Source organism: Staurois parvus, unplaced genomic scaffold (genome assembly GCF_062004578.1).
Source record: "Staurois parvus isolate SC_StPar_1 unplaced genomic scaffold, SC_StPar_1.0 ptg000523l, whole genome shotgun sequence".
NCBI lineage: Eukaryota > Metazoa > Chordata > Amphibia > Anura > Ranidae > Staurois > Staurois parvus.
In genome coordinates, this window is record NW_028318319.1 from 425,064 (window position 1) to 451,005 (window position 25,942).

At 43.0% G+C, this 25,942-nt stretch overlaps 1 protein-coding gene across 1 annotated transcript in view; it reads right to left on the bottom strand.

Annotated features, from left to right (window-relative positions):
• LOC149451750 (uncharacterized) overlaps nucleotides 1-25,942 on the bottom strand; it is a 183,799-nt gene that overhangs the window by 100,502 nt on the left and 57,355 nt on the right. Inside the window, exons 3-5 of the mRNA XM_089690223.1 lie at nucleotides 23,357-23,671; nucleotides 16,354-16,446; nucleotides 12,659-12,763 (exon numbers count right to left, since the gene is read on the bottom strand). Of these exons, the coding sequence (XP_089546349.1) occupies nucleotides 12,659-12,763; nucleotides 16,354-16,446; nucleotides 23,357-23,671 (513 nt within the window). The remainder of the gene's footprint in view (nucleotides 1-12,658; nucleotides 12,764-16,353; nucleotides 16,447-23,356; nucleotides 23,672-25,942) is intronic.

Below are 25,942 nucleotides of genomic sequence, written 5' to 3' on the forward strand. Positions count from 1 at the left end.
GGGGAACGGGTAGTTTGGCATGTCCCTTTCACCCCGGCAGAGATCCGCACTATTCTGGCTGAGCTCCCGGACTATCGAGTCAATCCGAGAGGATTTGCTCGAATGTTTGGACAAAACCAGTTCAGCTATGGTATGAGCGGGTCAGATTGTGCACAGATCCTACGGGCAAAGGTGGGCATGGAAGTGGCCAGTACAGTGATTGCAGGGTGCTCTATAACCACGCATGAGGAGATGACTTCAGGGGGCAAAGAGTTCTGTGCACAGCTAAAGGCAAAGCTTCCAGAAATGTATGGTGCTACCTCTACTACGGACATGATGAAGCTCACCCAGGGTCCTAATGAGGAAAGCGCCTGCTTCTGGCGCCGTCTCAAGCAGACGGCACTGGATGCAGATCTGGAAGTTGGACCTGATGCTCCAACTGAAGGGGTAAAGGTGACCGCGACGCACATTCTGTTGCGGGCCAAATTTTTGGAAGGCATCAATATTAAAATTCGGGAAAGGCTGGTTCTGGCCCGACCCGAATATAATGAGATGTCTATCCCTGCTATCCTTTCCACTCTTGCGGCAATAGAGAGGGAAATGGATAGAAGAAAACAAGACAAGGCCAAAGTTCTTATGTCCCAGACCCCACACGAAAAACCAAGGGATCTGGGTCACAGGAAGGATAGGCCCCCACCCAGGTGCTTCCAGTGCCACCAAACGGGGCACATGAGGAGGAGCTGTCCCCAATTACCTAAAGGTCGGTGGCAGTTCATTCCTGATGAGTCCTCCGCCCCTATGACCACCATGGTAAGTAACTCCTATGAATTCTCATAGGAAGTTGACAAATCGGTGTCGGCCCAGATCCATCTTTTTCTAGAGGAATTAAAATATCCCCTCCCTTGCCTCACCGACACCAGTGCAGCAAGAACGGTCCTGCGAAAACAGGACATCCAAGGCAAGGTACCCCTCTCAGGGGAAAACCCTCCTAACCCCTACTAACCTCACTATCAAACGATGCACTATTCTTAACCCAGCTTCTCTTCTTCCTGTGTCGGAAGATGAGAAGGGGGGGGGGAGGACAACAATGACAGTGCTGAATTTTGCAACACGACTAACAATACTAACACCTCTTCTGCTAACATGTCTTCTTTGTCCACTACTAATCTCTCTTCCAAAGGACACGACTGCATCTCTTTGGTGGAACTGGAGTCAGCGGCGACACACCCCATATCACCCCGAGAGTAGCGGTAAGGTTGAACGTCTTCCGATACCCAAAAACCTTGGCCTGAGTGTCTCCCCATTGCCCCCTATTCCATCCGGAATGCCCCTCGGCAACCACATGGGCTGTCACCCTACGAGGTGTTGTTTGGGGGACCTCCCAAAACAGGGTTGTACTTTCCTCAACAGTTGTCGTCTTTGCATTCACAGCTTACAGGTTATGTGCAATCTCTGCAACGGGAGCTGCAGAAGATACACCATCGGGTTCGCGAATCGCTCCCCGATCCAAATACAATAACAGGTGTTCTTTCTATTGAGCCAGGTGATTGGGTCGTCCTAAAGAAACATCAAAGAACCGGACTCGAGCCACGGTTCACCGGACCATACCAAGTCCAGCTGACGACACCTACCTCACTCAAACTCGAGGGACGAGACAACTGGGTGCACGCAAGCCACTGCAAGAAGCTTTTCAGCTACACCAGAGAATGAGGGGTGTCATTTTCCTTTTTCTTTTTGTTTGTATGTCATACATGTGTGTGAACGGAGGAAAAGACGGCAGATACCCCAACCTTTTATTTAAAATGCACCTGCGTTTAGCCAGAACCACCAACAAAACCAACTGTTGGGTATGCTCTAAGCCCCCACCCAGTCATCACATGTCCGCAATGGCCGCTGTTCATGCCCTATATGACATCCGCGTCGGCATGAAAAAGCAAGGGACCCTTGGTCAGCCCCCACGTAGACATTTATCGGTAGAACTTAATGACACATTTTTAGCAGGTAACATCAGTTTCAGCACCAATATTAGCTCTAGCTCCTGTAGGACCCTCGTCAGTCCATTATGGGTAACTGGGCAGCTAGGCAGCCCTCAGGTGTGCTTTAACATCAGCTTTGGCACAGGTAACAAGTTTGTTGGGACTACCACCTGCGAGGGAGGTATAACTGTCAATCTGACTAACCAGACTTCCTTTCTGAGTAACCACACTGACCGACCAAACCACGTGTGTTGGAAGGACGGATGTGATGTGCAGACTGAGGGAGCAATCCCCCAGTCTGTGCAACTGTTGCTCAGTGCCAGAGGCCGAACGAGGAACTCTTCCTGCTCTGCTCTGACAGGTCCATACTATTTTCTGTGTGGTTCGGCAGCCTATAGAACATTCCCCCAGAACGCGAAAGGTTCGTGTGCCCTCATAAAGCTAGTCTCCGCATCCTATGTAGTGATGGACCATGAAGAGTTGATGGTCCACAAGAAGGTAAGGATGGCAGGGAGAGTTCGCAGGGAACTGTTCTCTGAGGGCGACCAGGCATGGGCTTGGTTCCCCTCATGGACAGGATGGGGAATAGAACTTATGAAGCGCCTGAACAATTTTTCTGTCATCGTGGATAGTATGTTTAACGAGACCGTAGAGGCTGTCAGAGAAATTGCCCAAGAACAACGGCAGATGGGAATTTTAGTGCTTCAGGAGAAGATGGCCCTTGATTATCTTTTAGCCGCCAAAGGGGGGTTCTGTGAGTTCATCGGAGAGGATTGTTGTACTTGGATAGAAGACACCGATGACAAGGTCCAGGCCCATATGGACAAAGTTAGTGAACTACAGGGAAAAGCTAGAGCTATAGCTAGTGAGGGTTGGAATCCGTTCAAGGGTTTGGGAGGATTGGGAGATTTCCTGTTCTCCATCGGATCTTGGTTGAAGGAAGTGGGAGTGTATATCCTGATGCTTCTCTTTTTCATCTGCCTTTTATATGCCGCGGTGAGATGTTCCTGTTGCCTCATCGACCGTGTAAGCCAAGCTCGGGCAGACGACCACATCTCCATGCCCGCTCCGGGGATCCCACTCCAACCACTGATCGGGGGAAGACCTCACCAACCAACCACTTTCTCTACAGATTACGTCCTGGCTTCCCTCTAATTTATCTCTCTGAAGACCACATTCTCCAAGACCTTCAAGCAAGCTTCAAGCCTCATCATTGTTTGTGTCTGCGATTTGGAAAACTGTCTGGGTCGAGACCAGCATTGTGTGGCCCCGTCTGCAGGGGCAATTTGAGAATCTATTGCTGGATCTCCCCAGACCACCGTGGGATCACAAGCTTTATTCATACCACAAGTCTGTTTGTGGTTTTTGCAAGAGCCTTCCTGTAGTGAAGGTTCCAACGCTCTTGAGGATCATCGCTTCAATCAAGCCTGTTTGCGTCGAGTCTGCGTCGGGTCTTGTTGTTTCAGGTACCCCGTGGAGCTTTATTCTCAGGGACAACTACAGGAACTCTTTGAAGTTTGAGACTACACCCATCAAGCTGAAGAAGATCAAGAAGGGACACGAGGAGAATATGATAAAACAGGAGGGAATGTCATGGAAATTTTGTATTGTTGGTCGAACTTTAAATGTGTCATATATTCGTGTTATACATATGTCTCTCGTGTGGCTTAATTAAAGCTCTGAAGGCTGCAATTGGGCCATGCACATGTACAATGTATGTATTACAGTACTCAGCTTGGTAATGGATGAGATGGCAGATCTGCGCTTATAGACCGGCGTGTATACCACCACGGCATTCCATGCGAATGCTGCTGTCAGTAGACCGTGGGCCTGTATCCACATATCAGCAGCATGGTACCACGTGGGCTTCATAACGCAATGCGCAAGCGGTGTGAACTCCACGTGTAGGCTTATGCATATCTTACAACCCATTACTAATCTGAACTGTATCTCGGATGGATGTGTTTTAATAAAGATCGTATCGGGCCCATCCAGGTACAGACTGATATTTTTAGGGAGTGCTTGTGCAGAGAATTTTACATACCAATAGAAGCTAGTAGGACAGGAAATATGACCTCAGATGGCTCATAGGGGGGAAGGGGAGGAAGTCTGCTGACCTCAGAAGACTCATGGGGGAGGACCAGTGATAGATAATAGCAAAGGCTATGCTCCAATTGGAATGTACATCCTCTGTATAGGCAATCCCCATTGCATTGTTCGGTGGGAGGGGATTGACTTTATTCATGTGGGGGGCATGTGTGTATTTTTAATAAAACAGAGAGCTGGGTCTAAAATCAGCCCTTATGTGAGTTGCAACAGCATCCTGAGTGTCGTTTGATCATTCTAGGGTAACAGAGCTCCACCCCCACATTTCAACAGAACCAAAGTATTTGGATGGGCAGGAATCGTGTAATTTAGCTGCAGGTCGTGGTAAGCGAGATTCGCACAGCTTTATGGGGGATTTCTGCGCATCCAACTGCGAGTACTCACGGTAAGGAGAAATTCGTTAAAGCGAATTTCCAAGACAGTCTCCTCACACTGCTGGTGTGTTCCATTTTTTGTCATAGGGTGCTGGCAGATTACGGGCCTCCCATTGCTGCTGCCAGGCCCGTAATCTGCCATGGGCCCCTGTACCGCTTCCTCATGCTGCTGCCAGGTCCAGAGTCTCTCATGGGTCCCTGTACGGCCTCCCATTGCTGCTGTCTCCATCGCCACACTCTGCCATGTGCCACTTTCAGGTCTCCTCACACACTGCTGGTGTGTTCCATTTTTTGTCATAGGGTGCTGGCAGATTACGGGCCTCCCATAGCTGCTGCCAGGCCCCTAATCTGCCATGGGCCCCTGTACCGCCTCCTCATGCTGCTGCCAGGTCCACAGTGTCTCATGCCATGTGCCACTTTCAGGTCTCCTCACACTGCTAGTGTGTTAAATTTTTTGTCATAGGGTGCTGGCAGATTACGGGCCTCCATAGCTGCTGCCAGGCCCCTAATCTGCCATGGGCCCCTGTACCGCCTCCTCATGCTGCTGCCAGGTCCAGAGTCTCTCATGGGTCCCTGTACGGCCTCCCATTGCTGCTGTCTCCATCGCCACACTCTGCCATGTGCCACTTTCAGGTCTCCTCACACACTGCTGGTGTGTTCCATTTTTTGTCATAGGGTGCTGGCAGATTACGGGCCTCCCATTGCTGCTGCCAGGCCCGTAATCTGCCATGGGCCCCCGTACCGACTCCTCATGCTGCTGCCAGGCCCGTAATCTGTCATGGGCCCCTGTTGTCGCTTGTTGGCATATTCCGCTCGTTCAGATGCTCCTTCTCCTGCTACTCCTCTTCACGGATTCCGTCAGCAGTCTTTCTTGGAATCCGTTTCCAAGAGACAACAGTTTGCGAGCACGCACCCGACGGTGCAGAAGCTGAACGTCCTCCTGTCCAAGTTGCTGCTGCCAGGCTCGTAATCTGTCATGCGCCCCTGTACCGCCTCCTCATGCTGCTTCCAGGTCCAGAGTGTGTCATGGGCCCCCGTACCGACTCCTCATGCTGCTGCCAGGGCCCGTAATCTGTCATGGCCCCCTGTACCGCCTCCTCATGCTGCTGCCAGGTCCAGAGTGTGTCATGGGTCCCTGTACGGCCTCCCATTGCTGCTGCCAGGCCCGTAATCTGCCATGGGCCTCCGTACCAACTCCTCATGCTGCTGCCAGGCCCGTAATCTGTCATGGGCCCCTGTACCGCCTCCTCATGCTGCTGCCAGGTCCAGAGTGTGTCATGGGTCCCTGTACGGCCTCCCATTGCTGCTGTCTCCATCGCCACACTCTGCCATGTGCCACTTTCAGGTCTCCTCACACTGCTGGTGGGTTCCATTTTTGTCATAGGGTGCTGTATGGCCTCCCATTGCTGCTGCCTCCACCGCCACACTGTGGCTCCACACTCTGGTTTTGGCCCCGTGACTGCCCAAATGAGTGAAGTGTGCGGTGATTCTAAGATCGACGGCACTCATCTGCATGTCATACTGACTGACAGTATTATTTCTCTTCCCCAGCAGACTCCAAGGGCATTTAAATTAAAGGTACAGTGTTCTGCACTAATATAAATGCTCTCTGAAGCCTAGAAACACCCTTTTATAAGTTAAATTCGCAGCGAATATATTCGCATCGAATCGAAATTTTTTCACAAATTCGTCGAATCAAATTTTTGAATACTTCGCTCATCTCTAAATATAAGGTTTGAGTTGGAGGATAGAGTGACAGACCCTGAAGGGAGATTTCTGTTTCTAAAGGGTAAATTACAAGAAATAGAGTGTACAGTAGCTAATATTTATTGTCCAAATAAGAAGCCGGAGATATTCTTGAAAAATGTCTTGAAAAAATTGACGGATTTTAAAAAGGTGGTTTGATTGTGGCAGGAGATTTTAATCTTTCGCAGATGGATACAACCTCTCCTGTGCAGAGGGAGGAGAGTAGGTCTCTGAGATCATTGAAGAGGATGATATATGAATGTCAATTGGTAGACATATGGAGAATTAAACATATGAAGGATAGAGACTATACTTTTTTCTCACATGCACATGAGATGTATTCAACACTGGATTATATAATGTTAGAACATCGATTTATAAAGTCCTTGGTCAAAGTAAAAATTGAAGTAATGTCAATATCAGATCATGCACCTGTTACAATGAAATTAATATGGGGGAGGGAGTTGAGAGGGGGAACAGTATGGAGGTTGAATGAGACACTTTTCCTGGATCAAGATACCGATCAAAAAATGAAGGAAGAAATAGAGTGATTTTTTGAGGAAAATGATACAGGAGACGTGTCAGTGGCTACAGTATGGGAGGCTCACAAGGCTTACATTAGAGGAATCCTTATTGTGATTGGGGCAAAAAAGAAAAGGTTAAAGGAGAGAATAAATGAATGGGCTCCTCAAGGAACTCTTTGAACTTAAACAATTAAATAAAAGTAGAATAACAAAAAAGATAATCCAGAGGGTAATAAGAAAGAAGAACTAAATAATTTAATGGAAGAAGAAAAGAGAAGAGTTTTTAATAAAATAAGTGAAAGGTATAGATGGGGAGATAGGTCTGGAAAATATTTAATGAGGGCTCAGAGGAAAAAAAAGGCTAGGAATTATATAGAAACAATAAGAGATCCCAACGGAGAATTGGTTCATTCAACCAAATATATTACCAGGGTGTTCAAAGAATATTATAGTAAGTTTTATAATATTACCTCCCATAATCCTATAAATAATGATGGAATAGGGAAAATCGAAAAAAGACAAACATATTTAAAAAACGCAGGATTGTCAAAATTAAGTGAAGTACAATTGAATTCCCTAGAATCAGAAATAACGCAAGAAGAAATACAAGTAGCATTAAAAAGTACCATGGTTGGAAAAGACCAGGGCCAGATGGATATACTGTGAGGTATTATAAAAAATATAAAGAACTATTAGTACCTAAATTGAAGATATACATGAATGCACTAGGAGGAGAGATGGAAATGAGGAGAGAATCCCTACAGGCACATGTGGTTTTATTCATAAAGAAGGAAAAGATGTCACTCAATATTCAAGCTATAGACCGATTTCATTATTGAACACAGATACTAAATTATTTGCAAAGGTTTTAGCAAATAGACTGAAAGATTTAATGCCTGAATGGATACATATGGACCAGGTGGGTTTTGTTCCGGGGAGAAAGGATAGAGACAATGGGTTGAGATCTTTGCTCCTCATTCAGAAAAGTAGAAAAGAGAAAACCCCGGTGGTGGTGCTTTCGATTGATGCCGAGAAGGCATTTGATAGAGTAGATTGGGGATACATGGACACTTTGGAAGTATTAGGGCTGGGAATTAGAATGAGAGAGTGGATAAGGAAGTTATACAGTGTGCCCTCTGCAGCAATCATGGTTAATGGGGATTTATCAGAATATTTTGGGATGTTAAATGAAACAAGACAGGGATGCCCACTGTCCACATTATTGTATGTTTTGTCATTGGAATCTTTGCTGTCTACAATAAGGAATAATACAGACATAAAGGGAATATGGATAGGAGATACAGAACATAAGGTGGCAGTTTATGCGAATGATCTGATGTTTTATGTGGAGAACCCCAGGATAACACTGCCAAATTTAATGAAGAAACTGAAAGAATACGGAGAGTTATCAAACCTAAAAATTTATCCAACAAAAACTGAGATCCTAAATATAAATCTTCCAAATAGAGAAAAAAATAAGATACAAGAGGAATTTCCCTTCATCTGGAGAGAAAAAGAACTAAAATATTTAGGAATACAAACTAACTAACTGCTTCTTATAAGAATTTATATAAATGAAATTATATTCCATTGTTAAATGAGATTAAGGAGGCATTAAGGAAATTAGGTGGAGGAAGCCCTTCATGGATAGGGCATAAAAATCTGATAAAAATGGTAATTGTTCCTAAAATCTTATATAAATTTCAAATGATACCAATTAAGCTCCCATAAGTATATTTTAAAATAATTAGAAAAATGATAACAAGATATATTTGGAGGAATAAAAAACCTAGAATAGGCTATGACATATTATGTAGAAACGAAGAGAAGGGTGGATTGGGAGTCCCAGATTTTAAAAGATACTATAATTCAGTAATAATGGTGAGAATTTTTGCTTGGATGCATAACTCAAAGGGGAAAAGCTGGGTTAAAATTGAAAATGTACTTAGTAGAACTAATTTAAGTAGGATCATATGCGTGCCTACACAATATCGTGGGTTAGTAGATAGCACAAGTTTGTATACTTTAAATGTTTTAAGAGTTTAGGATGTGTTGCACAGACAGAAGAGATGGGAATTTAATTCACTGCTAATGCCACTAGGGGATACAGAGTTTTTTCCTAAAGAGGGTATCACAGGAAAGTGGATTAAGGATGGTGCACAATTAAGGGATATAATGGTGGGGGAGGAAATGGGTTCACTTAAGGATTTGGAAAAGAAAAAGGGAGAAGTTTTCACAAGAATGGATGAGTGGCATTACTATCAATTGAAACACTTTGTAGGGAAGCTGCCAAAACCCCTGAGAACTAGAAAGGATTGGAACCCCTTTGAACGGTTACTGGAAACACGTGGAGATTGGAAACACGGAATTGCTAAAATATATAAAATTCTCACTGAAATAGACACAGGTAGAAGGCCACCATATACAGAGAAATGGGAAAGGCACATGGGTGTAATAGTAGATGAGGAAAAATAGAAGAAAATATATTATTATTATACAGTATTTATATAGCGCCAAAAGGTTTGCTCAGCGCTGTACATTGTAATGGGGGACAGTACATGGGACAATACAGTAACAAAACAATACACGAGGGGTTCGAGGGCCCTGCTCTTTCGAGCTTACAATCTAGGAGGGAGGGGATAGAGGTACAGGAGGAAGTGGCTGTGGGGGATGGAGTGGTAGGAGGAGTGGAGGAGATTGGCTGTCAGGTGACGGTGGGTTAGGCTTCCCTGAAGAGATGGGTTTTCAGGGTGAGCCTGAAGGTGAGGAGGGTAGGTGACAGTCTGATGGATTGGGGTAGAGAGTTCCAGAGGATGGGGGAAGACCTGGAGAAGTCCTGCAGTCGGGCATGGCAGGTGGAGACCAGGGAGCTAGAGAGTAGGAGGTCTTGTGAGGAGCGAAGGGTACAGGTAGGGTGGTATTTGGGTATCAGGTTGGAGAGGTAGTTTGGGGCAGCGTTATGGATGGCTTTGTATGTCAGTGTTAGTAGTTTGAATTTAATGCGTTGAGCATTCGGAAGCCAGTGGAGGGAATGACAGAGGGGGGTGGCAGAAGTGGAGCGGTTGGTGAGGTGGATGAGTCTGGCCGCTGAGTTCAGGATAGACCGAAGCAGGAATAGCCTGTGTTGGGGTAGGCTGGTGAGAAGGGAGTTGCAGTAGTCCAGGCGTGAGATAAGAAGGGAGTGAACGAGTTGTTTAGTAGTGTCTGGGGTTAGAAACGTACGTAAATGTATAGATTAGATCATGAAAATATAAATATGTGAGAAGTAGAAATGAATTATAAATGTTTGGTAAGATGGTATATTACACCAAGTGTAGCACATAGGTTAAGTGGAGAGAATTCACCAATGTGTTGGCGGAGATGTGGAGGTAGAGGCACTATGTATCACATATCGTGGGAGTGTTTAAAAATACAGGAGTATTGGGAGAAAATAGTGCACCTGATTCGGAAAATTACTGAAGTTGATATTAGATTAGATGCAGAGACTTGCCTTTTTTACAGTACAGAGTTATCAGTTAGCAAATATAAAAAAATCTGGCATATGGTATTATTTGAATGCAGCAAAGGGTTTAATACCCAAGTTTTGGCAGAGATGGGAGGTGACAAAAGTAGAGGATTGGGTTGATCGGGTGGACCAAATATGTAAGATGGAGAAGCTTTACCATATGAATGAAGATAAGATGGAGAGATATTATGTAAGGTGAAACAGATGGGAAGAATTTAAAAAGTTAAAGTTAAATGAGGAGTGTATGGTGGTATAATGCAAATTAATAGGCATATGCCTCTCTCTTCTCTCTTTGGAGGATGTGAGGCGCCAGGAAAATTAGGAAAACGCAGAGGAGGGGGGGGGGGGGTAAGGAGCGAGGGGATGAGGGGGGAGGTGATAGATAGGAGGTATGGGGGGGGATTAGGGGGAGTAGGGAAAATAAGTGAAATGATATCTGTATTTTAAAAGTGTTAATGTGTTTTTAAAAGAATAAGTTTGTATAATTTGCTTATTTTGAAAATCAATAAATATTTAAATAAAAAAATAACACGATAATCAGAAATTTATTATAAAGATTCATAAGCATACTCACAAGCCAAGAACGTCATAAAAACAAAGACAAGAAGTCAAAGGTGCCAGTCGCGGACAGCATGGGTCCTCGGGTAAAGTGCTAATGCGTTTTGGGAGTCGAACTCCCTTCCTCAGAGCAATAGATGATCTATTGACATGTGCAGAACTAAAAAAATGTGTTTAATTTTGGAGCGATTTGGGAAAGTTAATAATTTTTGTTTTGATGCATTTGTAACGAAATTCGTTTAGTTTATTTGTTTTCAACTGGATTCTAATTTGTTCAAATGAATTTGAATTGAATTTGAATATAAAATAACGAATCGATCCAAATTAATTGTGAAGAATAGCTGGTTCTATTCTATTTGAAATTCGAATTTTGGAAGGCGGTTATATTCTATTTTATTTTTTATTTTATTGTATTTTCTATTCTTTCCTATTCTATTATGTTTTCTCCAACAGTAACCGGCACTCAAATCTCTCTTGCTGCACTCAAAATGGAATCCTGCACTTGCTGAGGGGCTGCCCTTGATAGATCGGGGAATCTTGATACTAGCAGAAAAGAACAAAACAGGGCGCACTCCCTTCATCTATTGCTCTGAGGAAGGGAGTTCGACTCCATAAACGCATTAGCACCTTACCCGAGGACCCATGCTGTTCACGACTGGCACCTTTGACGTCTCTGTTTTTTTTAACTTTTTGGCTTGTGAGTGTTTTTGCATCTTTATAAAAAAATCTGATTATAGTGTTAATGCATGAGGAGAGTGCGCCCTGTTTTGTTCTTTTTCTGCTAGTATCAAAATTCCCAGATCTATCAAGGGCGGCACCTCAGCAAGTACAGGATTCCATTTTGAGTGCAGCACGAGTGATTTGAGCGTCGGTTTCTGGTTACTGTTAGAGAATACATAAAACATAATAGAATAGCATACAAAATACAATAAAATAAATAATAGAATATAACTGCCTTGCAAAATTCGAATTTCAAATAGAATAGAACCAGCTATTCTTCACAATGAATTTGGTTTGATTAGTTATTTTATATTGAAATTCGGTTTAAATCCATTTGAACAAATTAAAATCCGGTTGAAAACAAATAAACTAAACAAATTTTGTTACGAATGCAACAAAACAAAAATGATTAACTTTCCCAATCGCTCCAAAATGAAACACATTTTTTACGTTCTACACATGTCTAGTATTTGGTATTTTTTTACTTTTATATGTTTGATCTTGTTTGTTTATATGTTTGTATATTTGTATTTTTCTTACCCGCTTGTGGACCGCCCGACATTGCTGTCCGTATCCAGTTTTAGGGCACTAACTCCCGCTGTGCTTGTATAAAGCGGGGGTTTGTCAGCAAGTCCCGGCCAATGATTCTTTATTTTTTGCATATTTGTCTCACTTAAATTATTCAGAAAAAAAGCTGTACAAACCTGCCTGGACTTATGTGAAAAAGTAATTGCCTCCTTTGCTAAATCATGAATGAACTATGATTAACCACATTTATTGGAAAGCTGAGTTAAATTTCACTTCCCACACCAAAATTTGAAGGGACCCAGGATGCTCTAGGCTTACTTGATGAGGTACTGTTGAGCATGGAGTTTACCAACTCAAAAATGTGTTGCTCTTGGTTTGAAATCATCATATGCATGCATGCTATCATTTCTATGATCGTTGGTGAAGTAACTGATATTTCAAAATAACAATCTCATGTGACATCACTGAACACCCGCCCCCTACATGACTTTAGGACTTCCTGCAGAAGACTCCTCTGCTCCACCAACATTCTGGTGTTGCACCCAATTCTACTACCTGGGGCTGTACAAGAGGCCTGTTGGCTGATGCATGGCTTACATTGTATACCAGATTGTGGACATATCTGGACTTTCACAAACTTACCACAATTCCTCAGGAAGTATAATGATAAACCAGATGAGACCAATGCTGTGATGGATGATACCGTAAAGATTACCCCCAAAACAACTTTCATCATTGGACCCGATACTATAAAAGAAAAGCACAATAAGTGTAATTGTATTTCTGAATGTCTGGAAAACAATCCCAACAACATTTCTGCTTTTCCCAACTATAAACCGATGTCTACGATGTTTCTTTCACTTTAACAGCTCCGCATCTTAACCTCCCCAAATGTGAGGATTGGATTGTACAACTCTCTATATTCTCCTCAACCAAGAGTTTGTTTTTTTTCCCCATTTTCTGCCCCAGGATGCTTCCTGACTGGTGATGAATGAACTGGTCTGGGTTCAGATTAGACGTCTGCAGAATGAAAACATTTGTTTTGTGTGGATTTGTTAAGTTACTAATTTAGTTTTGTTGCATTATTAATGAATTTCTTTTCAATTTGTTTTGTTGATTTGTTTTTAACCGAATTCCATTTAATCCAAATTTATGGTGAAGAGAAGCTGGTCCTATTGAAAATCAAATTTCAGAGGATCTTTTCCTTTCCCTTTGCCTTTCCTTTCTTTCCCTTTTCCCTTTCCTTTTCCCTTTCCCTTTCCCCTTTCCTTTCCTCTCCACCTTTCTCCTGAAACATGATGGATCTACAGCTACATCCTATTCTTTTATATTCAGGTGTGCAGAACCACTTGGCCACCTCTGACTGGTTGCTGCAATGAGCCAAGTGGAAATGGAAAACTTTTCTGGATTTCTCCTTCCAGTGCAACACACTGCTCTTCTGACCCTCTTGGTTTGAGAAAATCATTTTGTTCCTCACATTTAGGTACTGAAAATGTGATCATTTCACTTTGTGACTATAATAAGAATACATTATTCTTCTAGATAATTTGTGACGTCAATGTCTCATATTTGTTTGTTGAAAGCAATCCGTCTGATAGCAGGAGGCTGATGTGTGTCAGTATCAAAAGGAACAGACAAATGTTAACAGACAATTATTTTTTTTGAATATCAATCTGTTGTGTATGTCTGGCATCACAGAACATTCTCAGCACTTTCTGGAGCCCGGGGTTGGTGGTCAGGAGGATCTTCTGGTCCTCAAATAATCTGATATCACATGTTCTAGTATCTGAGGTAGAGATGTGCAATTAATTTTGTCCCGAAACGAACTTTGATGACATATTGGTTATTCAGAGATTCAGATGTATCTGAATTTCCAAAGTACAATAGTAATGAAAATATATCAACCCAAAATATTGAAACAAATTTTTGTCTGAAATAATTCTAAACAAATGCAAACTGTAATCATATTGCTGATTTCCTTTAACCATTAGCCGCCCGGCCAATGGCCGTTTGGCGGCTTCAAAAGTGCTTCTGCACTCCGGGTGCACGCCATTTGGCGTGCTCCCGCACATGCGCAGTTTGTGCTAATGCAGAGCGGCGCAGCGGCGCGATCTGTCACCGGCCGTGTACCTCGGACACGGCCGATGACAGATCTGAGTACCGGTCCCCGTTGCAGGTACCATGTGACCTGCTGTGACCAATCACAGCAGGTCACATGACAGTTGTATACAATGGATGGCTTCATTCATGATGCCATCCATTGTATACTAGTGCCTAGCTGTGAATGGTCACAGCTAATCACATGCACATGTCATGTGATTAGCTGTGACCAAATCACAGCTAAGCACAAAAAAAAAAAAAAAAAGCTGAATGAATCCATTTCATTCAGGTAAATGCTTGCTTATAGCAAAGTATTTCTTTGCTTATAGCAAATTGTGTAAAAAAAAAAAAAAATACTGATCACTTCCCCAAAGTAGTACAATGTTACTATGGCAACTTTGTACTACTTTGGTCATAGTAAAATATAAAAACAAATCTTAAAAAAAAATAAAAAAAAGTAATAAATAATTAAAAAATAATAAATATATATATATATATATATATATATATATATATATATATTTTTTTTTTTTTTTCCATACTGTCACCAGTCAGTGTCCCTGTTCACCGCCATGCCAGTTATATGATGACTCTGTACTGCACTGGTGACAGTATGTAAAAAAAAAAATAGTGAAAATAATTTTTAATTTTTTAATTTTCCGAAAAATTATGACAAAAAAAATACAACTTCAAAAAACTCGCCATGCCTCTTATGAAGTACGTTGGACTGTCTACTTTGCAAAAAGGGGTCATTTGGGGGATATCTGTACTGTCCTGACATTTGGGGGATATCTGTACTGTCCTGACATTTGGGGGATATCTGTACTGTTCTGACATTTGGGGGATATCTGTAGTATTCTGACATTCTTGGACCTCAAGAAATTAGATTGGCTGTCAGTACTTCAGGATTGATCAATAATCAGATCTATACCATAGTTTGTGAACTCTATAACTTTCCTACAAACTAAAAAATACATCCTAATTTGGGTTATTTTCACCAAAGACATGTAGCAGAATACATCTCGGCCTAAATTTATGAAGAGCAATTATTTAATTGTAAACTTTTAAAACAGAAACAAAGAAAAACGTGGGTTTTTTTTTAACATTTTTGGTCTTTTTTTGTTAATTTAGCAAAAAATAAAAACCCCAGCAGTGATTAAATACCACCAAAAGAAAGCTCTAGTTGTGTGAAGAAAATGATAAAATTTTAGTTTGGGTACAATGTTGTATGACCGCGCAATTGTCATTCAAAGTGTGAGAGCGCTGAAATGTGAAAAATGGCCTGGGCAGGAAGGTGTAAAATTGCACGGTATTGAAATGGTTAAAAACTGTGTGCATTGGTGTTAGAATATTGCCATCTTCCCAAATTCAAATTTTGCAGGGAATAGAATAAAATAGAAAATAGAATTGAAAATAAAGGATAATGAATAGAATAGAAAGAAATATATAACTATCTTTTGAAATTTTAATTTCAGATAGATTAGAATAAAATCGAATATAGCTGTCTTCCAAAATTCACATTTCAAAAAGAATAGAATATAATTAAACAGAATAAAATAGAAAGAGAATAGAAAATATAGGAATAGAATAAAAAAATAAAATAGAGCAAACAAGATTTGAAAATTATAGAATAGAAAGAATATAGCCATCTTTTGAAATTTGAATAGAATAAAATAATATAGCTGTCTTCCGAAATTCACATTTTAAAAAACAATAGCATAATAAAAAATAGAATAAATAATATAATAGCAACAGATAGAATAAAATAGAAAATAAAGGAATTGATAGAACAGTATAGAAAAGAGAATATTGCCATCTTTTGAAATTTTACTTTTGAATAGAAGAAAATTGAATATAGCTGTCTTTTGAAACAAAATTCACATTTCAAAAATAATAGAATAAAACATAATAAAAATAGAATATAAAATAATAGAATGAATATAGCCATCTTCCAAAATTAAAATTTTTGTTTTTGATTCAAATTAATTTCCAATTAATTTCAAATTTGAATCCATTGTAAAGTAAAAATCAAATCTGGTCAAAAACAAATAAACAAAACTAAATGAAACAAATTTTGTTACAAATGCAACAAAACAAAAAATAGAAAAAAAAAATAGAATTTGAAACTAAATGTTTTTGTTCTGCACATGTCTAATCTAAGGTTATATAACAGTTCTAATGACATATACACACCTTGCAGCATTTATTTACTTTCAGATAAAATGGCAATAACTTACTTTTTGTAAAAAAGTTCCTCCAAAAGAATGTTAACAATGAGATTATTAATACAGCAACTGAAGCGTTAGAAATATTTTTCACTGGATTCCGTCCTAAAAAAGAAACACAACAGATATTACCTCAGTCCTGCATGTCTGGAGAACCCAACACTTCTATATATACTGACTGTACATTTATCATTGCAGGTGAAGCATTTATATTACTGGATTAAAATAGGTAGAACAGGACGCTACTAGTGTTCAAGGTATCCGCTCACTAAATATACACTATATTGCCTGAAGTATTGGCCCCGCCCTCCCAATCATGTGATTCAGGTGTTCCAATCCCCTCCATATCATGTGATTCAGGTGTTCCAATCCCCTCCATATCATGTGATTCAGGTGCTCCAATCCCCTCCCAATCATGTGATTCAGGTGTTCCAATCCCCTCCATGGACACAGGTGTATACAATCAAGCCCCTAGGCATGCAGACTGCTTCTACAAACATTGGTGAAAGAATGGGTCACTCTCAGGAGCTCAGTGACTCCAAGCGTGGTCCCGTGATAGGTGGCCACCTGGGCAATAAGTCCAATCCGTGACATTTCCTGGCTACTAAATATTCCACGCTCAACTGTTAGAGGGATTATAACAAAGTGGAAGCAACTGGGAACAACAGCAACTCAGCCACCAAGTGGTAGGCCACGTCACATGACAGGGCGGGGTCAGCACATGCTGAAGCGCACAGTGCGCAGAAGTCGCCAACTGTCTGCAGAGTCAATAGCTAAAGACCTCCAAACTTGGTGTGGCCTTCAGATGAGCCCAACAACAGTGCGTAGAGAGCTTCATGGAATGGGTTTCCATGGCCGAGCAGCTGCATCCAAGCCTTCCATCACCAAGTGCAATGCAAAGCGTCAGATGCTGTGGTGTAAAGCACGCCACCACTGGACTCTAGAACAGTGGAGACATGTTCTCTGGAGTGACCAATCACGCTTCTCTGTCTGGCAAACTGATGGACGTGTCTGGTTTTGGCGGTTGCCAGGAGAACGGTACTTGCCTGACTGCATTGTGCCAAGTGTAAGGTATTGTGGAGGGGGATTATGGTGAGGGGTTGTTTTTCAGGGGTTGTGTTTGGCCCCCTAGTTCCAGTGAAGGGAACCCTTAAGGTGTAAGCATACCAACACATTTTGGACAATTTCATGCTCCCAACTTTGTGGGACACCAGTGCACAAAGCAAGGTCCATAAAGACATGGAGGAGCCAGTTTGGGGTGGAGGAACTTGACTGTCCTGCACAGAGTCCTGACCTCAACCCCATAGAACACCTTTGGGATGAATTAGAGCGGAGACTGCGAGCCAGGCCTCCTCCCCCGACATCAGTGCCTGACCTGACAAATGTGCTTCTGGATGAATGGTCAAACCTTCCCATAGACACCATCCTAAACCTTGTGGATGGCTGTAAGGGAATTCTGGTGAGACGGTTGGCGAATAGAAAAGCGCATGCGCACAGAAATGTCCGGAGAAGAGTGATCGGTCATGCGCATGCGCGCAGAAATGCACGATCGTGCACACGCACAGCGAACATTGGCGCCAGGTGGACTATTTAAAGGGTGCCTCAGCCTATGCTCAGTACTGACTGGTCTTCAGCTTGCCCCATGTCCTGCTTGTTCCTGTGTGATTCCCTTGTTGCTGACCCGGCTTGCTCCTGACTTGACTCTCATTTCCTCTGCTCCTGACTTTGGCTTGCTTATGATTTGGTACCTTGTTGTTTGCTAGTTGATGACCCCGGCTTTTCTTATGACATTGCTCCTGTCTCCCATCCCAGCTTCCTGTCTTACTCTGGTACATACCTGGCGATCTACCATACCAGCTCTGCATATCGTTACGGTTCCTGAATCGGTGGTTCATCAGTCTTTCAAGGTCTCAAGCTGCAAAAAACATCTGCTGGCGCTCTTGTCCCCCTGGTCCCTAGACACCCTCTGTTCCACTTCCAGTGGAGTCAGGGCTAGTGACACAAGTGAGGCCGACCTCGTCATACAGTCACCATCAGGCAACGGCCTTCCCAGAAGAGTTGAAGATGTTATAGCTGCAAAGGGCGGGGCCAACTCACTATTGAACCCTACGGACTAAGACTGGGGGGCCATTAAAGTTCATGTGTGTGGAAAGGCCGGCGGCCCAATACTTGGGGCAATAGAGTGTAATTGTGGTCCCAGTAACCAAACACTACTTATCAACAAAGAGGTTTTTGTGAACTAGATGTCCACCAGAAAGCGGTTTCATTAGGGGACCAATGTGGTAAACCATACGTGAGTATTTTACAAAAGTACATTTATTGATTACAATATTAAATATATATGCATATAGAGTTCAAAAAATGAATCTAAAAACAATAAACCCAAGCCAATATCCATCACCTCATCTCAGACAACGTTGTCTGTCCCCCTTAAAATGAAATTAAACATGACGTCACGGTATGGCCATATAGATAAGAGTATAGGAGACCAGACAGCGACTTACACCGGTCGTCTGTCCGGTCATCTACTCAGAGTATTATGGGATAGCCCCTGTATTTTGGATAGTCAGAGATGAGAGTGATGCAAAGTATTTAGGGAATGGTAGACCATCGTGTGGCTGTGTGAATGCAGCTTGCACCAGGTGGATGCCCTGCTGTGAGGAGTCCTCAACTGTAATGAATTCGGTCTCCAGAAAGATCATTTGTTGTTACAAGTCCCACGACTTCTATCACTGGATTCATTGTACAGTCTTATGGTGGGAGACTGAAGAGACATCTAGTAGGTAGGCAGTTCAGAACAGGTGAAGTTCTCAGCGAGGCAGTAACGGCAGTAGTTCATAATCAGAGAAGATGGTAGTCGGTACACAGAGTTCAGCACAGGCTTCCAGCTTCATAGAGCAGTAAGGTCAAGGTGAGCAGCTGCACATATTTGAATAGGTGTGATTACTCACCGCCAGGCCGTGCGACGTCTACTATGATTTGGCTGATCCTCTCTGCATCAGGTATGTCATCCTCCGTGATCATTGCCGTACTGTGTTCATTGCCGTCCCAACTCGTTTGTCTTCTGTTTCTCCACCTGGCATTTCACCTATTGTTCACATCTGAGCCGCTATTCATGTCTCCATTCAATCCTTAGCTCTTCCGTGTCTGTATTATTTCTCCCATCATGATTTCTGGCTACCTCTATGGAATCCTGGCCATCCGCGATGTCACTGACATGACATCAACGCATTTCACTGATAGATGTATCTTAATCAGCTTCATCAGGACCAGCATTTATTTTACCTTTACAAGCTGAACTCACAACATCCTACAATTCTTCATAACCCCAAAATATTGCACGTTTATTTATTTTAGCAGCTAGGAATGAGCTTCTGGGTGGGATGAGTTCAACCCAAAACCAGCCTGTGTGCAGTTTTGGTAATGCGCAAACAAAATAGCTAGACATGACCCGTTGGCACTCCTGAAGACATTCATTTAGCTGTGGTATCACTACCACCACTGAATGACAGCTTCCTGACAGGTTGTGTCAGGGAATGCGCATATCTATGCATATCTAGGCGTAGAACCTCGGTTAGCTCTGCTCATGGCTGATTAGTGAATGCTCGTGCACGCAAGTGAGCATGCGTGACGGCACATTGGCGCCAGGCGGGCTATTTAAGCTGGGCTAGTATCTAGCATTAGTACCATTTAATCTATTACTATTGCGCACCCGTGCATCCTGTGACCTGTGATTTTTGCCTGCTGTTTCTGCTTACTCTGCCTGTTATTTGCCGACCCGGACCGCCTGACCTTGCCTTACTCTGCTCCTGCACCTGAACCGGCTTATCCTTGCCAGTATCCTGCTCCTGCACTTCTGCCAGTGTGCCATCCACCAGCTGCTCCTGCATTCCTGACGCACGTCAACATCCATCCACAGAAGTCTTACCAGGCACTCGTGCACCTCTGTGCTCCGACGCTCCCTGTTACTCTACCAGGGCCCCTGATCCAGAGCTGCAAGGGAAGCCTTCCTCTGCACTTCAGGTTCTACCACCAGGTACCTTACAGGTTGTTTCACATTGTAAACACGATGGCAGGGGTCCTGCATGATGTCATTAATCAAAACTGGCCATGACCATATTTGGTGAGTGACATCACCCAGCATCCAGGCTGGTTTGTTGACATTTAGCAGGCTGCCATTGTGGGGGGGCAGCATTGTCATTGTGGTGGGTTGTCACTCAATTATTGTGATTGATGCTGGATCTACATCACGAGATGGCAGGACTGTTGTTGGATTTACAACAGGAGTCATTCAGTACATTTTTTTAAAGGACTTTTCTACTGAGCATGTTGTATTTTATTTGCAATGCAATTTTAATTTTGAATGAGTAAGGAGGTACTCTGTACCCCTTACTCATTCATGTAGAGGGTAGGATCAGAAATCTGTGGGCCCCCCATTTGTGCCCTAGGCTAAGCCAGCTACTTGCACCCCCCCCCAAAAAAAAAAAATTCACCTGTAGTTCTACTTCACCCCTCCTAGCACACACCTCTTTCCTCTCAAATTTTCCACCCTAGCACAAATCCTCCCCCCCACATCCCTCCTCCTAGCCTAAATCCCCCCAATCCCACCTTCTTCACAAATCCCCCTAAATCCCTTCTCCTAGCACAATCCCCTCCAAATTACCATTACCAGCACAAATTCCTCCTCTCCACCTAGCACAATCCCCCCCAAACCCCCCTCCTAGTACAAATTCCCCCCTCCAATCCCACCTCCTATCACAAATCCCCCCTCCTAACACAATCCCCTCCAAACCCCCCTCCTAGCACAATCCCCCCTAATCCCCGCTTTTAGCACAAATTCCCCCCATCACAAATTCTCCCCTCTTAACCCAATCCCCCCCAAACCCCCCTTCTAATACAAATCTCCGTTCCTATCACAAATCAACACTCCTAACACAAATCCCCCTAGCTAGGGTAAATTCCCCCATATCCCTGCTCTAGAGAACCCCCCTCCAAATTACCCTTACCAACATTATATCCTCCCACCTTAACCAACCCTCCCTTCTCCTTTTCACACTCAGCAGCCAGGCATAGTGCCCATGGAAAGACCGGCCTGGGGGGACCACAACTGAAATCTGGGGGGGTAGCCTGCCCCAGCACCCCCCTAGATCCAGCGATGGTGAAGAGTACAGAAACTAGCAGCCTTGCACCCCTAGGAGGTTGTGTGCCCTAGGTGGCTGCCTAGATCGCTTAGTGGTAGCACCGGCCCTGCTTGTTGTGCTCATCAACCTAGAGGCAATCTGTCATGTGGGGGAGGGGGCAATGTTGCCAGATATGGTTCATGAGGAGGGAGGGGACATATGCACACTGCCAGTCCCCTCCATTACTGGCCAGCCTGGATAAGGGCCTGATATAAGGTCAGTGTGGGGTACTCCTCAAAATTCATGCCAGATACTTAAACAGGGGATAAAGGTTTTAAAACATCAATAAAGCGCTGCGCTTCACCTATGATCTAAACAGGGGTGGACTGACCATTTGGAAAGTCGGGCACTGCCCGAGGGCCCGGGGTCAGTAGGGGGCCCCATGAGATCCCCGGTACCTTTTTCGTAGGCTTTTTTGAGTTTGGGCAAGGACACAGGGGCCCCATGATCCCCTATTGCCCGGGGGCCCCATGAGTTGTCAGTTCGCCCCTGGATCTAAACCAAATCAAACATAAACGTCTGTTAATAAGTGTCCATGTGCTGATAGTCCTATATAGTTGTATTATCTTCTCAGATGTTTAAATTCCAAATGACTTCTTGGAACATCCGTGCTTCTGTACACTGCAAACCATAAGCGTGTCTGTACACCTTCACCGGATGTATATGACCAAACCGCTAAGTGAGGTCATAAATGGCCGTGTCCCTTCTATGGACTGATGTCTTGTGTCCAATGGGCATGAATCTCCTCCTCTCTCTTAGCTCTCCTCCTCCATCAAATATGCACCGAAAAGACATGACCAAAACATAGAGCTTTATCCTTACAAAACATGTATTGATAAAACAATATCCAGTAACACGTGTTGTACTAAAGAGCGTAGAATGAAAAAAAAATAGAATAGAGAAGAATAGAATATAGCCATCTTCTGAAATTCAAATTTAGAAAAGAATATAATAAACTAGAATAGAATATAGCTGTGTTTCAAATTTCATAAAGAATAGAATAGTATAGAATAGAAAAAAATAGAACAAAATAGAAAATAAAAGAATAGCAAAATAAAATAGAATAGAAAAAATATAGCAATCTTCTGAAATTGTAATAGAATAGAACCAGCTATTCTTTACAATGAATTTGGATCGATTAAATATTTTTGGTTATGAATTTGATTCCAATTTGACTTCAGTTCAAATCCACTGGAAAAATTTGAATCTGGTCAAAAGCAAATAAACAAAACGAATTTCGTTATCAATGCAACAAAATGAAATTAGTAACTTAACAAATTGATCCAAAACTAAACTAAACTAATGATATTGTTCTGCACATGTCTAGACTTTGGTGGGAGTGCCTGAAAATTGTTTTATTTTTTAAAACATCAATAACTCTCTCCTCTTCTTAGTAACTAGCTTTCCATTGGCTGAAAAAAATATGTCCAACCCTGAATACATCTGAAAAAAAAAAAACTCCAAAATCACTTCTAAGCACTTTTCCTGGGTACTGTTCTACACATGACTAGACTTCGGTGGGAGTGCCTGAAAATGTTTTTTTTTTTTTTTAAACATAAATAACTCTCTCCTCCTCCTATCAACTAGCTTTCTATTGGCTGAAAAAAAATGCCCAAGCCTGAATACATCTATAAGAAAAAAAAAAGAAAATACAGGAAAAGAAACACTCCAAAATCACCTGTAAACACTTTTCCTGGGGGGTGAATGCAGCCCAAGTATTTGGTGTTCCGGACACATCACGCTGAGAAATCTCTGGATCTAATCTGAAAGATCTGGGATTTGTGGAAGGCAGTCGGAGCCGAATTCTGCTGATATCCTATTCTAAGGCTACTTACTTGGCATGGTAAAGCTGAGAGTCATTTCCTCCTCCAGGGATCTGTGGCTGACAATACAGAATAATACATCTTCGGGTTCAGCGTCGGTAGTCGGCTCCACAATCTGCTCACTGATCTCTTTAAATGTCCCATCGCTGTTCCTGAATAGCGCAGAAACATCTCTATCCAAAGGTGAGTTCCTGCTGTTACTTTTACTGGATTTATCCCATCGGATCTTCACAGCTTCTGGGTAAAAATTGCTGACTTCACAACGGACAGATCCTGTGATTCCATCTTCAATCTGTCTATCATAGCTCAGCCTCATCTGCGGTTTAACTGTACAAGGAAAGACAGTTATTCATTATTTCTATACTAAAGGCTAATTTCACTTAAAGTGTTACTAAACCCCCAACAGTACAATCCATCTTTATCTGCAGTAAAGCATTCTTGTTATACTCACTGTGAAACCTAAGGGGTTAATCCTCTCCATTGTGTAAAAATGCTGTTAGATCCAGAATTCTCTGATCCTCCCCTTCTTCCAGTGCCCACCTCTGATCACCTGATAAGACATATCATGTAGAGACACTCTGCACATGCTCAGTTTAGTGTGTATTGCTAGAGGTATTTTTTTTTCCTTTGGAGGGTGCATGTGATCAGCAAAAGGCAAATCAGCACTGTCCAGACAGAGGTCAGGGGTTCTGCATCCTCTTAGAGCAGAAAAAAAAACTCCTCCTACAAGCTTTAACCAGTGCTCAGCTAGACACTGATAGAAGTCACAAGACTGCTAATGAGAAAAGGTATTTAGCAGTTTATATTTACTAAAATAATTGTATTTCCATGTTCTGTGTACTGTGGGAGACCAGATATAATGAATGCGGGGTCCAGGGTTTAGTTCCACTTTAAAGTGATACTGAACCCCGGGCCCCGCATTCACTATATCCGCTCTCACCCGGACCCCGCATTCACTGTATCCGCTCTCCCCGGACCCCGCATTCACTATATCTGCTCTCCCCGGACCCCGCATTCAGTATATCCGCTCTCCCCGGACCCCGCATTCCCTATATCCGCTCTCCCCGGACCCCGCATTCCCTATATCCGCTCTCCCCGGACCCCGCTTTCCCTATATCCGCTCTCCCCAGACCCCGCATTCCCTATATCCGCTCTCCCCGGACCCCGCATTCCCTATATCCGCTCTCCCCGGACCCCGCATTCCCTATATCCGCTCTCCCCGGACCCCGCATTCACTATATCCGCTCTCCCCGGACCCCGCATTCACTATATCCGCTCTCCCCGGACCCCGCATTCACTATATCCGCTCTCCCCGGACCCCGCATTCACTATATCCGCTCTCCCCGCACCCCGCATTCACTATATCCGCTCTCCCCGCACCCCGCATTCACTATATCCGCTCTCCCCGGACCCCGCATTCACTATATCCGCTCTCCCCGGACCCCGCATTCACTATATCCGCTCTCCCCGGACCCCGCATTCACTATATCAGCTCTCCCCGGACCCCGCATTCACTATATCAGCTCTCCCCGGACCCCGCATTCACTATATCAGCTCTCCCCGGACCCCGCATTCACTATATCCGCTCTCCCCGGACCCCGCATTCACTATATCCGCTCTCCCCGGACCCCGCATTCACTATATCCGCTCTCCCCAGACCCCGTATTCACTATATCCGCTCTCCCCAGACCCCGCATTCACTATATCCACACTACCACAGTACACAGAACATGGAAATAAAGTCCAGTAGTTCAGCGTCTCTATAGAAACATGTGAAACCCCCACAAATTTTTTTTCTTTATAAAATGATCTTCCAAATTAAAAGGAATCCTCCTTTAAAAGGAAGTCACAAAGCGGCCATCTTGGAAGAGGTTTTGTCCATAGGAAATTGCCAATACTTCTAATGCTGTTTTTTTTCACTCTGTTCATGTGAGCATATTTTAGGAGATTAAAGGTTTTTACTTATGGTACATACTACACTACATTTGTTTATATTGGACACATCTGGTGACGCTGATACAACCTGGACATGACATGGAATTAAGAAACATCTTTATACGCCATTCACTTTCAACCATCTGGTAAGGTGCATATATAGAAAAGGTGAAGGCAAGGGGGTCAACTTGCACAGCATGATCATTTGATAAATGTTTGGAAGATTCTTCTCTTGTACAAATACACGTTTATAATCTAAAAATAAGGTGCAAAAACAGTGATGTTCCCAAAAAAAATATAATATAAAATAAGTCCCGTGATAGAAAAAATTAAAGTCCAGTAAAAAGTTCCACAATGTGAATCCAATTAAAATAACTTCCAGTGAAAAAATATATAAATACATTGAAACCTCGTGCTGTGCCCGTCATGCACCCCCACTCAGGTGTGCACTCACCAGAACATAGCCTTTTGTTAGCCTGATCATAAAGGTATCCACTGTTCACTGAGGTTCCTGCAAGAATCACCCTTGTCATGAATGGTTGCCAGGATCATAGTAAATACTCCACTCCATCAACTTTGTTCCAATCATGTATTACCCAAGGTAGACAACTTTAATGAGCCAAATATTGCAGTTACAGCAATTAAAAGATCAATAAGCCCTTT